At 42.8% G+C, this 15,961-nt stretch overlaps 1 protein-coding gene across 1 annotated transcript in view; it reads left to right on the forward strand.

The window, feature by feature from the left end:
• LOC118508389 (probable G-protein coupled receptor No18) overlaps positions 1–15,961 on the forward strand; it is a 30,326-nt gene that overhangs the window by 6,878 nt on the left and 7,487 nt on the right. The window contains exon 2 of the mRNA XM_036048132.1: positions 13,798–14,897. Within this exon, the coding sequence (XP_035904025.1) occupies positions 14,510–14,897 (388 nt within the window). The 5' untranslated portion in view covers positions 13,798–14,509. The remainder of the gene's footprint in view (positions 1–13,797; positions 14,898–15,961) is intronic.

The following is a 15,961-nucleotide window of genomic DNA, read 5'->3' on the forward strand; positions in this document are numbered from 1 at the left end:
CCCTTTGGCCACTCGGTGGGATGAGCATTATCTTCTCGTATAAGGACTAACTGATTTTCTTTAAGCTCAACTACTGACCTGCTACCGAACGACGATCGTGCTTGTAATTGTTGTGTATATTCCCTTTGCCATCGTTGCCAAATAGATCGTACATAGCGTTGCACTAACTGATACTCGTTTAAACGATTAGACGCAATGTTAGTGTAATCAATATCGGGAACAGATTGCATGTTACCTCCGATGAGGAAATGGCCTGGTGTGAGCACTTCAAGATCACACGGATCTTCTGACATTGGAACTAAGGGTCGCGAGTTTAAACAGGATTCGATCTGTGTTAACAATGTAAGCATATTTTCGTAGGTTATACTTGTTGTCCCTATGGTTCGCAGTAAATGATGTTTTGCTGACTTGACCGCTGCTTCCCAGAGCCCGCCGAAGTGGGGAGCTCGCGGTGGTATGAAACGCCATATCATGCCGTTCTCCGCACACCAATTGAAGATGGATTTACGATCTTCCTCATTCTGCTTCAGCATTTTGTAGATACGATGTAGTTCATTTGCTGCTCCTTTAAACGTTGTAGCGTTATCTGAGTGCAGCTCCTTCACCATTCCTCTGCGTGCTACGAAGCGACGAAGTGCTGATAGAAATGCGGTTGTTGTCAAATCGCTCACCAATTCAATATGTACAGCTCTGGTTGAGAAACAGACGAAAATTGCAATATACGCCTTGCTTGGACCGCGATTCCGAACATTTGATTTGATTAATAATGGCCCACAGTAGTCAACGCCGCAAATGGAGAATGCTCTGGTTGGGGTCACTCTTGACTCCGGTAGATCTGCAACGCTTTGTTGGACTAATGTTGGTTTGGCCTTGAAGCATTGAAGACAGCGATGGTAGATTGATTTCACTAGACTTCTTCCTCCTATCACCCAAAATCGTTGTCGGAGCGTTGCTAGCAAAAGTTGCGGTCCGGCATGTAATAACCGGAGGTGATATGCTGTTGCTAAGAGAACTGCCATAGGATGGGTGGCAGTTAACACGATGGGATGTTTAACCGAATGCGATGCTGTCATGTTGCCCAGCCGGCCACCAACCCGAAGCACTCCTGTTTCGTCCAAATATGGTCTCAGCCACTTCAGTCTTGATGCTCGGGATACTTGTCTTCCTGTTGTTAAGGCGTGGATTTCGTCGTCGAACGTATCTTGTTGGGCGAGTTTACATAGGGCGATTTCGGCTTGATGAAGATCTTCAGTTGTGATGGTTGCTTGGACGATATCTGTATCAGCTACATCTCGTTTGTTTTCGGCACGACACCCCTTTGGATGTTGTGAAGAATATGCCTTGGTTCTCAGGCACCGCACGTATTTGAATATGTATGCTACCACACGGCGAAGTTTGTGGTAACTTGAATACCTAGCGAAGAGTGTGTTGGAGAAGGCTCGTGCGATAGTGGTGCAAGTGATGGGTTGAGCAGCCTTCCGCTCTTCATCTGCCAATTCACCTTCATCGTTAGACGGAATAAACGTTGGCCAATTGCTTTCATTTTGTGCCAACCAATGTGGCCCGTTCCACCACCGGTGTCGATTGATCAGATCCTCAGCTTTTATACCACGTGATATATCGTCTGCAGGATTGTCCCTTCCAGGGACGTGCTTCCAGCTCATACCGTCGGTGTCCCGTTGAATCTGTGCCACACGATTAGCCACAAACGGTTTCCAGCGACTCGGCAGTGATTGCAACCAGTATAGTACCGTGGTGGAATCAGTCCAGAAATACACCTTGATGTTGAATCTCGTTGCGTTGATGATCTTCTTGTAGAGTTGTGTGGCTAACCTTGCGGCACAAAGTTCCAATCTTGCTATTGAATGCGTATTTGTCAACGATACGACTTTAGATTTTGCCGTTATTAGTTGTACTGAAACATACTCCTTCGTTTCTGCACGAATGTACCCGCACGTTCCATAAGCTGACTGTGATGCGTCTGCAAACATGTGTAGTTGAACGCTACGTGCTTGCACCAGTGAGACGAATCGAGGTACTCGGACCTCTCGCAATCGGAATATTCCTTGATGGTATTGATTCCACTCCTCCTGAAGCTGTGGTGGCAGCGTGCTATCCCAATCTAACGCCGTTCCGTTCCTCTTCAGAGTCCTTAGACGTTGCATAAACATTTTTGAAATGATTATGGTGGGCCCCAGTAGCCCGAGTGGATCGAAGATCTTCGCGATGAATGATAATGCTTGGCGCTTGGTTAACGACATTGGTGGAGGTGGTAAATCTACTTGAAACCGAAATGCGTCGTTTCTTGGCTCCCAAACCAAGCCTAATGTTGAGACGGAGTGATCTTCTAGCTCGTGAACGGATTGTATTGCTACATTTTCTGCAGGAATGTCTTCTAATGCCTCTGGACAGTTTGATACCCATTTTCTAAGCACCATTCCTGCTGAATTCAGCATTGCAGTTATTTGAGTTACTTTTTTTACCACATCTGCGATATTGCTTGCTCCAGATAGAAGATCATCGACATAGAAATCGTGCAGAACAGGATCGACCGCATCAGGAAAGCTCTGCTGATGATCACGTGCAATTTGTTGAAGTGTTCTGGTGGCTAAAAAGGGTGCTGATGCTGTACCATACGTTACTGTAGCCAGTTCATAAGTAGAGATTGGGTCTGTGGTGGATTTTCTGTATCGTATGCGTAGCAAACTTCGATCTTCGGGGTGATGTATTATTTGGCGATACATTTTTTCGATATCAGCGGCTATAGCTATGGCATGTGTACGGAATCTCAGGATGATGGAAAACAGATCTTCTTGGACAATCGGGCCTACTAGTAATGTGTCATTGAGGGAGTAGCCGGACGAGGTCTTGCATGATGCATCAAACACTACCCTAACCTTGGTAGTGGTACTGGAATCTTTGACGACCGCGTGGTGCGGTATGTAACAATGTTCGATTGTATCATCTACAGGCTCGGCAAGCTTCTTCATGTGACCGAGGTTTTCGTATGCTTCCATGAATGCACTGTAAGCTTTCGCCATTTCAGGATTGGATCTCAATCGACGTTCTACGCTCAGCAAGCGCCGATCCGCAATTTCTCGTGAAGCACCCAGGGTTGCACCGTTAGTAAAATTTCGGGGGAGTCTGACCACGTACCTGCCCGAAGGTTCTCGATTTACTGTTGATGTGTAGTATTCCTCACAGTAATTTTCCTGTACTGAGAATGCTGGTCCGTCATCAACAGTTTCTAGCTCCCAAAAACGTTGTATCATGGCTTCGAGTGGTTCTGATACGATGGCGGCACTCAATAACGCAGTCTTATTGGATGGTGTTTTCTTGTGCGTTGCATTTCCGGCAACCACCCATCCAAACGGTGTTTCCATAAGCCATGGTTTGCCTGGACCAAGTGCTCGTTTGCGGCCTGTATGCAGTTCCCAGAAGGCCTCCCCACCAATTACCACATCGATCTGGCTTGGAGTGTGGTAATTTGGATCAGCCAGTGTAACGTCAGGAACCTGCCATGAAGAAACATCAATTGGAGCCGAAGGAATGTCTGATGTGGGTGCCCTTAAAATAAAGAATTCCATTTTAGTGCTGAATTCTTGATTTTGAGATTCAATAGTAGCCACGATAGAGTTTTTAACTTGCTGTACTGCTTGCCCAATGCCAGTGATGACGATGTTGACCCTTTTCTGCGGCGTTTGCAGACGTTTAGCCAATGACTCCGTGATGAAGTTTGAAGTAGATCCGGAGTCTAGCAGCGCTCGTGCTTTGATTTGCTGGCCATGGTCGTCTACAATGGTGATTATGGCGGTTTCTAGTAATACCATGTCGCCTTCCTGGACCTCATCTGATTGTGCTGACATGCTGATTTTTGCCGGAAAATTCGGTTGACCGAAAGGTGTGGTTGTTGGTGCTGGTGATGTAATATGCAGCAGTGTATGGTGACGCGCGTTGCAAAACCGACACGAATATTTTGAATTGCACTCAGGAACCTGATGATCCATTGACAGGCAGTTGAAACACAACCGCAGCTTTGCCACGATGTCCCGACGATCCTTCACCGACTTTCTATCGAATGCTGGGCACGTGCGCAGTGGGTGTCGGTCCGAGCAACCCAATGAACACGATGTTGGTTTCACTGTGACTGTCTTCTCACGCCCTGTGGTCACAGCATAGGATTGCGAACGACGATGTGATGGGGATGATGTAGTTCCTTTGACCACGGCACTCGACTTGTGTTTCACCCCGGCCACCGTGATCGCAACCAGCTCCTTGCTCCTTTCCAGGTTGAGTGTTGATCGTAGAATGCGAACTCTGTCCTGTAAAAAACTGATTAGTTCCGAATACTTATCTTGAGGCGACGTTGACGAGTGTCGTTCCCAAGCCAATAGTGATTCGGAGTCCAGTTTTAAGAACAGGATGTTTATCAGCGGCACGTCCCAAGAATCCACGGGTTGATCCAGTTTCCGAAGTCCATTCACGTTTCTCGTGAATTCGTCCACGAGTGAGGCTAGGTCATCCACGTTGGTTCCGTCCACCGATGGAAGGAAATGTAGTCTCCGGTAGTACTCGCGACACAACATGCGTTTGTTGTCGTATCGTTTCAGTAGCATCTTCCACGTTACGGCATAGTTGTCAGCCGTCAACGATGTGTGCTCGAACGGCCGAGCAGCATCACCTTTCAAGGTACCGAGCAAGTACTGCAGCTTCATGATCGGTGGGATTTCGGGCGAAGAATCGATCATAGCAACAAATCGATCTCTGAAAGTCAACCACTTTGTATCATCACCGTCGAAAGTCGGTAGCTCGACTTTGGGAAGACGAATGTTCACTGTGCTTGAGCTGTTTAGAGCTGCGGTGCTCGAAAGCAGCAATGAATTGTTCACTGTATGGTTCTCCATTGGTTTATGTTTGAGGAAGAAACCACGCAACTTTCTATAACGTTCGTCCATATCACACCTATCGTTGATGCACGCTTCAATAGTATCTTCTTTGTCATCTAGTTCCTCTAGTTTCCCGATCGCGTTTATGAAACTATTATGATGTGAGTTCAACTGTTCTAGGCATGTGGACAACTCATCGACTTGATTTTCATCGTACCTCAACATAAAATCCTCTAATCGCGCAATATATGCTTCGGATTGCCTTTTCTTCAACAGAACATTTTTAATTTTTTTATCCATAGTGAAATATGAAATATTTCGCACTCGATACGCACTGAAAGCTTTGTTGTATGCAAAATTGTACGCAAGTCCAAGTACGCGATTCACTTAGCACGGTTGCAGTAGTAACAACACCTTTACTTTACAAGATGGTGGTGAGATGACGCTATGAAATTGGCGCGCGATGGTGATGAGGTTGTCGACCGAAGCTTGGATGAAGCGACGCTTCCACTAACACAATTATCGAAATATAAAGCGGATGAGAAGGACGATTGTTCACGGAAGTCTGCGTTGACGGAACGCGGTTCACTTTCACACGCGAGCACGGATGACACAAAAACACACTAGTAATCGGCTGGCAGGAAGGTCCGTGATAATGATTGTTCACAATATTGTTCTATCACTGAGCACAGCACTAACGATGTACGAAAGTTACACTCACACGCATATACATACATGCACACTCCGTGGGAATGTTTCGATCTCTTGATGCAGAGTGACCACACACGGATGTTGAAACGAACAGACGCGATGATTCGAAAGGAATTCACGATGGATGGGTATCGTGAATTTCACAGTAGAGTAGGATACTCAATGTTCGTGCCCTTGATAGCGGGGCGATGATTGTACTACACCGTAAGCCTAGTACAACCGGAACTGGCTTGCACAAAACTGGATGAGAATTGGTAACACGTAGTGCCCTAATTCACTATTGTACAAGGATACAAGTCACGACACACGATCCGGCTCGAAGGACCAAAATGTAGAGAATTTACTGGATGTGATATCGTGATTGTCTTGCGATAGATGTAACACGTCTGGTTTCTTTGCGAGTGTGAATTCAATTGTCCTTTATTCTTATGCATTAATTAGAGTTCATTACAAATTCATCATGATTCATTTCTACCCTATAAACATTTTCGTAATTCGAACAGGCAGGTTGCGTCGCCTAATTATCACGCTCAATTTCTTTCAATGAGTCTCAATTAGATGATGTCCACCTCGAGTGGGTAACGCATTGCCAAAACACACGCACAAACAAACTCCGAACTGAGCGAGGGCATCGAGACTGCTGAAGCGATGCGATGAAGTGACTGTGACACACGAAATATCGCTAATCGATTCGGACGCCTCCTAGGCACACGGTCGCTGGAACGCCTAGGCTTGAGCTAATTTTTCCCTCTTTCCCGGGAAACTGCCTGTGCCCGATAGTTCGGTTCCAGCAGTGGTCATGATAAGTTAGGCGAAGGCACCCCGATACGAAGCTGTCGTTAATTGATGAGCCAACCAGTTGGATGGGCAACTAGGTTTCTACGGAACTGCTGCGAGCGACGACTACAATAATGGGGGAGTCCCCGCTAACATTTGTTACTTATTGGCCAAGGGCAGCGGGAAAATGGAGCAGAAAGAGAGAGTGATATAGAGAGGTGGAGGTGAGTTATGTGTAGGTGAACATAGAGATAGTCCATATTTTAACATCCATCCAGCGTTGCACGGTCGCACCAGGTGCCACTCTTTCTAGGTTTTTCAAACAGTGCTGGCTGATGTCACGCCTTGTTTTTGTGACGAGCAGCTGCTACAAGCGAATGCTTCCGTACCAACACTCCTTTATTGTAGAATTTTGTGTCAACTCTTTGTTGCTGTTGGTTTTACTTCACAGCTTATCCTTTCGTCATTGGAATGTGGCGCAGTACGTTTACACTAGGTGGTAAACACAAACTTTTCTGCTGCCGATGCATTGAAGGCACTCCCGAGAAATCTATGACACAGTGTTGGAAGGTGTTAATTAGATAAATGTCACATTTGGCATTGACAGTTCTCTAGCACTGTGTAGTGTGGTTTGCACACTGTGACCAATTGCTTTGAAACTATGACAGCTGTGGTATGATTTACATCAATATTAAATACTTACAATTTTTAATAATGATTTTTTATTAAATTTGTAACATTTTTGTTCGTCCTGCAGGTCCTCTCAATTTGCATAATTGACTGCATATACTCACAACAAATAAAACTAGCGCTAGTTCTAAACCTTAACTTAACCAAAGGTCCAGCCATAAAAAAACTAACCAAGTCATATCCTCTATTATCATGCCATAATTATCCTCTTACAACGTTTAATAACTTATATTATTACCTACGTTTGAGCACCACAGACTATTAATACATAGTTTTAAAGCATACATTTCAAATATTTAAAAGGGAACTCATTAATTCCTGGACAACACAGTACAGGATTTTCAGGCTTAATTTGAAACTGTGAGAATTCTTGGACATTAATATGAGACTGAGATCCAGGCGTGATAGAATTCGGTGAAACTACCACTGGCTCCAACCGTCACTGAAGACTGTTGAAGACCACTTTTCATAGCCGCATCTTAGTTTTTGGTGTAACTTGTAAGCTAAAAAAATCAATACGGCCGTCCATGATGAATAAAATATAAATGATACTAAGAAAATAAGTTTTTAAACATATTTACCAAGAAATAAAACTTAAAAATATTTAAGTGAAAAAAAAACAGATTTTGTTTGAATTCATGATTTTTCCCAGGCTAACCATTTGCTGTGGTCCATTTTCCTCATTTTTCGCCATTTTAACACCGAATCCCTCCAAAATCAGTAGAAACTAAATTTTTACCGTTTACGAATTGTTATTATTATTTTGTTGAGGCAGTTTCTTGTCTTAATCAGTGTCTGAATACCTGAAAACACATTTATTCGAACAAATGGTTTAAATTTATTTTTAATTAAATTTTATCCTCGCTAGAATAGGAGTTTCCATCAAAACGGTTTGAATAATTCTGTTTAAAAATTGCTAGCTTTGCCTGTATTACGTCGTGAATGCTATTCCTAAGTTGAATGGCCTCATATTTGTTAATTTTTGTTCATTTCAAGCTAAATTTAAACTGCAAAAACATAAAAGAAAACAGTATAAAAAGTATTTTAGAATAATATCAGTTTAAATTTGGGCATTTATTGAAGTTTACAGACGATCAATGATATGGATGCACCTTTTCTTAGTTTTTTCATTTGATCTTGTCCCTTTTCTGTATTAAAATGGTTCTTAGTTTTACTCAAACTTTTTTTTTGTTTTATATTAATTGCAAACAGAAGGTGTTTTGATGAGTGCGGCTATAGAAGGATTTTTTTTTTATACATAAGGAACGGCCTGGCCGTATTGCTGGCTATAGAAGGTTGTTAAGGATAAAAAAGTCTTCCAATTTACCTTACTTACCAAAGTTTGTTTATTTTCAATTATTTTATAATTAATATTTGTTTACAGAAATTTAATTGGCGTTGCCTGATCACTTTGAAGCGTGGTGATTGCCCACCTCGCTATATTTGCGACACAAATTTTCGAACGGATCAATGGAACCAAAACGACTACGGCGTTCCTCCACCAGGTAAAGGTCTAGCAGGGATCGGTCTCGCCGGGACGTAAAGGCTGAGCCTCGAAAGCAACGCCGGCGAGTCAATGCGATGGTTGAAAGTCCAGCGATCAAGGACCAGACTGTCCTTACTAACGTTTGTTTTATTATGAGAAAAAAGATTGCCGACGTTCAAGAGCCAAAGTTTTATAAAACGCAAAGCTAAAACCCTGTGAAGTCGTCTTGAAACCAGTGAAGTAAAGAAAAATCAGAAAAGTCAGGCATGACGTAACAGGCCATTAACCCAAGAAGAAGAAGAAGAAGAAGAAGAAAAAAAGAAGTTCTGTAAACTCGAAAGGATTTATACTTCAGAAAGGTTCCACTTTTTCATGACGCTTTTGGCTGACGTGCAACCTTTTTCAGTGAAACTCTACTCTTAACAATTTATTTGAAAAATGATGTATCTGGTTGTAAAATTGACAACGTCTGCTCGGAATAACAGTAGTAAACATTTCAACATAATGTCTCCTACATAGAGAAAATTTACCCACCAATCAACCGTGTAACGTTTTTGAGGATTTTCCGATGTTATAATACAAATTTCTCTAATCGCTTGCTTTTCCCACACATAAACGGGGAGCTTTTCCTCTAATTGCTACTTCGTGTTCACAATTTCACGAAACCACTACTTGAAGGTGATCTTACTGAAATTCTGATGAAGCAAACGCAACCATTCCGCTTTCTAACATGAAGCTCTGGTGAAATTGGTACCATATTTTGCATGGAATTCGTTTAGCTGCATTCTATGAAATATTAAAATAATTGTGTAAAATTTATCATTCATTCATCACTTTTCTAATAATTCGGTAAAATATTTTACATCTTACGGTTGTTTAAGTATAGACATTCGAAGAAAACGAGAAGCAATCTGGCATCCAGGAATAAGACTTAAAAATGCCTGCAGCAGTTTTTGTAGCAGAAATCAGTAGCTAGAATGCTGGAACGCGGGGACAAATTTATGTTGCCGGATTACCATCTGGTAGCAAACTGTAAAGACCGAAGATGAGTAATTTGTCGGCTGTAACAACTGGACAGTTTAGGCGAGGCAACTTTATGTTGGCCAACAGCTTTGATGAAAGTTATAACTTGTCGATATTCATTTTTTGTGCTTTCGATTTTAACTGATAACTTCAAACATAATTTATTGTCCGAAAACATCAGCCAGCTATTCGGTTGAAAGATGTCTGTAATGAGGGTCCTGGCGCAAAGTAGGTGGGAGAAGCTCAGGTTTCAAACAAAAAAGTTGGTAATGAACCGTCTGCTGAATCTATTATTTTAAAGAAATAAGCTCTTTTTAAAGTAAAACAAGAACTGTTTTGAAAAGCAATACGTTAATTGAAGTTTTTTCTATTAGAAATATAAATTCGTTCAAAAAATTACACTTTATTGAAAAGTATGCAGCGTTTTTTAATTTAAACTTTTCAGCACATTATTTAACCGTAAAAGAACGCACAAAGCATACCAGAGCCAAAAAACAAAACTTGATCCTTCAATTATGCTAAAATCACATCATGCACGCGCTAAACCACGATCCCTTCGGCGTACAAAACTTTAACATTCAGGAGGACTCAACAGCCATGTTCATTTTCGCAACATGTTCGCGAAAAATGAACCCTCTGTAATTTGCTTCCTGGTGTCACATGCCAGCAACGGTTACAACTTCTACCGGCAGAACAGTTTTCGGCACGATGCACGGTGTGACTCTTATCATCATTAACAGTCATCTGACAATTGCTCTGATTGCTGCGAGCGAGCACTCTCCACAGCGCCCCAGCGGAGACACATCCGTCAGGAGTTTGTGCCCTAATGTGCCAAACTGCTGCCAAACCACTGCCGGTTGGCGCCGGTCCCGCTCGCGTCGGTATGTAAATTTAGCATGTCTCCCTTTCTTGAAAAGCGTGCTTTGCCGGGATAACACACTCGTGAGACGACGGTCGCTTGATGTTGTTGTGGGAGGGAGTTGAGCCGCATTCCACGTACCGGATGCCAACCGGCGAAACAGACGGCGAAAGTACTTGCTGGCAGGCACCGGGCCGCCCATAGCTCCAAGAACATCCAACTTAGGTGCAGCACGTGGAACAAATGAAACTGTCCACAATTTGAGCCGTTAATGGCATACCGTGGGAGGAATTGCCTGACACGAAGGTGCGATAAAAACGGTCCGTTTCATATCGGAATTAACGGTGGCATTCGTGTTCGTCTTCTTCACCTTCAGCGGAGCGTGGATGTAGCGCTTAGCGTTTTAAGAGTAGCGGTTCGGCGCTACAATGGGTGTTTTGCCGGCATGATTAATCTACCCTACGGACGGTTGGCTATTAATAAGCATCGTGTGATGTTCGCTGAACTGTGCCTTGCTGCTGCTATTTGTTGTTGCTTAGGCAACCAGCTCCGTTCCGGAAATGGTTTAAGAAAGTTTCGAGACCAAATCGGCACTCGGTCTCATCTCATCGGCCAATCATTTCCGAGCGATAAATCCTACCACTTTTAGTGGCGTTGGTCTATTTGCAGAGGTGGAGTCGGTGGTGGCAAATGTTTGATGAACGCGATAGAGTAGATAGAAATTAATAGGAAATTATATTACCATCGCCCCGGGGAAAGGATGCTGATTATTACTGATTAATTATGAATGTATTTTTGGCCAGGTTGATGAACTAATTATGAAGCATTATTGAACATTTTAAAATGAGCGTTTTAAAAGATGTTTACTATCATAAGAAAGGGTAGAGATGGTTGAATATGAAGATTAACATGAAAGGAAAAGATTTGAAAGGATATTTATGATGCAATTACGAAGTAACTTGAAAATGCAAATACGATTGTGTAAAGTAAGCTTAAATAAAACCAGAATTGGGAAACTTTGGGCCTTACACAAAATTAAGATATATTGTTTGTATATTTTCTTCTGGTTCTTAAATAAAAACAAAATTGGAGAACATTTTTGATAGTGTTTGCAAATGAAAATATAATCAATTCTATTTTTAACTATGATTGCTTTAAAAATACACACGACAGGACCGGGATTCAAATCCTATCTGGACCGAAAAGTCCTTGTTCACGTCAATGTCCTCCAAGTCCTCTCCAGATTTTGTTAGTTTAAATTTAATTAGAAGTTTAGATTCTTAAATTATGTTTATTTTATTTATTTTATTTATTAATTAATTATAACGGACTGATGCCGTATTGTATATATTATGTTAAGTTAGATCATGATTAAAATATACACTTATAAATGTAAATAAATATTTTTTTAGTTGCAAAAATTATAATTACTTATTTTTTGTTTTTGTTTACAATTTCACTATTGCAGCTAGAAAATCTTCTTCAGGATAGTATACTTAACAAGCAGGAAAAAATGCAAATTGATAACATAGCATGATAATAAATAAATATAAAAAATCATGCTTAATGACTTATGATCAAACAAAATTTTGCAAATAATTTATAACCTATCACAAATTCACAGCGTCTTATGTTCGTGAGAAATGCCCGGCGTTGAATTTCCCGCAACTGCACGCTTCAAAAGTTTGCGTAAAGTTACTCTACTCTTTTCACCAGAAAAACTTGCGCCGAAAGAAACAGTCTGGAACATTGCGGGTCACACAAGTTTAAAGATTAGTTCCATTTCATCTGCACCAGCCATTCTCTGTAATGTACTTTTCCGTTCATAACCGAGTTGCCTGTTAAAGAGATGTTAGCAGCTAGTAAAGAGTTTTCCATTCGTCGAAGTTTGATAATAGCATAATGAGTTTGGGAACTGTGGCCTGCCACCTGAGTCGTTTTAATCACTTTCGTAAAGTAAACCTGAATCTATGTTTACACTCTGTGTTGCTTTAAAAATCCTAGCCGCGTAGTCAGGATTCATGACTACGGTTCGAAGGATTCTTCAACATCCCTTTCTTCCGTCTTTTTTTCTATCGCTCTTGTTATGTCGCGTAATGTCGTGTAAGTTGTTGCAGGACAGAGAATGTTTAAACTATTAGGGCTCGCCTAAAAAAATCTCAAGTTAGTCGATTTATGACGACCCTTCCCACATTGGTCATTTTTGAATGACATATAAAGACGGATGACCTCTCGCATTTTAATAAAAATAAACTCGTTTCAAAGTTTTCAAGTCGATGAATAAAAGATTCTCACATTGCAAATAGACATAATAAAACCATTTTTCAATAACTTTTATCCACCTTACCATAACAAATTTACGTTGGCCCGAGTTTGTGTGTTTGGAGTCGTCACTTCTAGGAAAAGGGACGAAAATGTAAAGCAAAAGGCGAAGAAACGAAAAAAATCAAGAAAACACATTAGCTATTCGAAAATATATGTAACCTTTGTAGACGATCTTCTCAGAACGCGAACAGTAAGCACCTTATGTGCCTATGGCGTTATGAAAAGAGTGTAACCTACGAATAGAGAAAGAAGAAAGCAGTGTTTTTGTTTAAATTTCTACAAAAAATTCTTCTTCTTCTTCCTTGGCACTACAACCTCGAGAGGTCTTGGCCTGCCATTTCTGGCTTTCTGTGACATAATTTTACCCGTAGTAACGTAGTCAGCCCTACGAGCGGGGAGGCGGTCTGGATGAGATTTGAGCCCCGGTCCTGCCGAGTCAATACCGGCACCAAAATAAAGTACACAAAAACTGAACTTTAAAAGTGGAACATGGATGCTGTAGCATGCAATTTTATCCTACAACTGAAATAGAACAATGGGATCGAATTTATTTACCAAATATCCCAAATGAATTAGTATACTCAGCCCAACCCCCGATCGTTGCGCATTGTTTTTGTTCTTTGGCTCCGCTCGATTCACAAATCAAACACATCTTTCGAAACAACTCAAAACATCTGCCACAGTAAGCTTGTATTTTTCTTTGGCCACGAGATTGGTTGCGCTTCAACAACAGCTCGGAAAGTTTCACTTCCGAGAACCAATACAGTTAGCCGGAATGCTCAATCTCTTTCCTCGTAAGCATGTGTCTGTGTGTGAAACATTTGTTTTCTCGCTTTTATGGAAAGTTTCCACGAAAATAATCCACCTGCCTGCATGCAGGAACCCACCACCGTTTCTCGATGATTTGATTAAAACCGAGCAGTTTGTTTTAAAGTTGAATTTGCATACCAAACCACCTCGGCCAAACATCCCATCTCAATAGCACAAAAAAGAAGAAGCAGAAAACTAACTCCTTACCCTTCTCGTTTGCTAATTTACAGACTGCCCACTGGACGCTGACCGCGGTCCGGATGCAATCAACCAGCGAAAAAGCGGATGTCCTTTCGGTGAACCTCTGAAAGCCTGCCCACTCGTACGGCAACCAGCTCCAGCTAACTGGCCAGTCGTCGATGGCAGCAAATAATTTCCGGCGCATCAATTCCACCAGCCATTCGCCGGGTTCGCCGTGTACGAAGGGTGTGCAAATAACCTTCCCGTCGCGCCGCACCGGACCCGAACCGGTCCCGACCACACCATCGTCGCTCTTTAAGGGAGCTGCTGCCAAGCTATTGAATTATAACATTCCCTGGCATTTCCCTACTGCGATTGGACATTGAGGTGTGGATGGACATGGTTTGTGGTTCTTGTGTGCATAACTGTGCGTGTGTGTTATATGGCAACTGGACCAGGATCATAGTTTATGGTGCAGAATTTGTTTAATGAAATTGTGAAAACGGAACCTCCGAAAGTGTGCGAGAAGCTTCAGAGCATCGGTCTTGGCTCAGTAAGGAATTGGAAATGGAAACTGCCGGGACGCCGTATCGTATCACATTCCAGAACGGGTGATATCAAACAAACGATAAATAATAACCCGGGATGAAGCGCAATGTGTGGTGAACAAGTGTTTATTAAGCGCCAGCGTGAGATGATTCTATCACATTCCATCAGCAACGAATAGCGTACAAGTGAGCGAGACTTACCCGCATCCGAAATATGGCCATCAACGATTCCCTCCAACTCACCACCAGTGCGTCGGTCATCATCAACTATACGGCCGCACTGTCCACCACCTATCAGGAGCTGTTTGTCAATCTGCAGCTGAACGAGGCCGGCCTTGGGTCGGTGTTTGACGATCGGCATCGGGCCAATGTGACGATCGGATGCAGTAGGGCTTGCCTGTCCTGGAAGAAGCTCGTGCTTGTGGCACTGTTCTGCCTGCTGATAGTGATCACGGTCGTCGGGAATACGCTGGTGATCCTGTCCGTGCTGACCACGCGACGATTACGCACCGTCACGAACTGCTTCGTAATGAGTTTGGCTGTGGCCGACTGGCTAGTCGGTATCTTCGTGATGCCTCCCGCCGTCATCGTGTTCGTCGTTGGTAAGGTTTCACACAATTATGGTTGGTTTGCCTGTTGGCAGGGGATTTTGTTTTTTGGTTGTTGTTAATATTTCGGTCCAGTTCCGGTTGGGTGAGAGAGCGAGAACCGACCTGTCTGCAAAGTACTAATCTCGCAACCTTTTTCCCTGGGTTGGACACGAAACTGTATCGTACCGAGTGTGTGTGTGTGTGTGTCGTTACAACTTGTTGCCCTGATGTTCCACATCTCGGGTTTTGATACGCTCCATGTGAGCCAAGGATTAATTCTACATTGCTACGACCACCTCCTGAGACGCATTCGCTTCTCCGGGGTTTTGGGCCCATGTCTGGCACGATATTGATAGGCGTCGGCTTACAGCGTACACCGTGCCTGTCAGTGTAATCTCGATTGTGTGTCGGTATTCCCTCATGTTTTGGGGAGCGTTTTTTGTTTTTGTTCTTCTGCCTCGGCAGCCTTTTATCATATTTTCCTCTCAGTAGTACGCTTAGCAAATCTTGATGGGCCGGGAAAATGGTTTTCCCTACGTATGATTTCTTTTTCATCTACCTTTTTTCCGGAATGTCAGGACCTCCTGGGTTCGCTCGGGAAGACAAGTGCACATCGCGTGTCTCGAAACTTACACGTCCGGATGGTGGGATGGGTAGCTTGGAAAGGTTTTCTGCCTCGTTGCCAATGAAAGATGATACGAGAGCGTAGCATATCCAGCTTGTGCGTATGCCCCCGATCGTTCACGTACGGTGGGTGTGTAAGCATCATGTTAATGCTGATTGAGCTTTCCCGGACGAGCGACGAGCACGATCCCGGGCTGGCAGCCAGATGACATAGACATAGCGTTACAGACGCTTGCTGTAAAATTGTTTGTCATCGAAACTTCATTAAAGCTCCATCATGTGCTGAAGTTGAAGCTTACGCTTCAGATATTGAAACATATTCGCAAGTCTTGGGGACACACGAGAAGCAACGCAAATCCACAGCAAATGAAATGTGCTCGAAAAACAGCGATAAAACACTCAGAGTCAATTGTTGCAAATATGCCGGAAAAGGCAAGTAAGCTCCGAGGAAC

The sequence above is a fragment of the Anopheles stephensi genome, chromosome 2 (assembly GCF_013141755.1).
Source record: "Anopheles stephensi strain Indian chromosome 2, UCI_ANSTEP_V1.0, whole genome shotgun sequence".
Classification (NCBI taxonomy): Eukaryota; Metazoa; Arthropoda; class Insecta; order Diptera; family Culicidae; genus Anopheles; species Anopheles stephensi.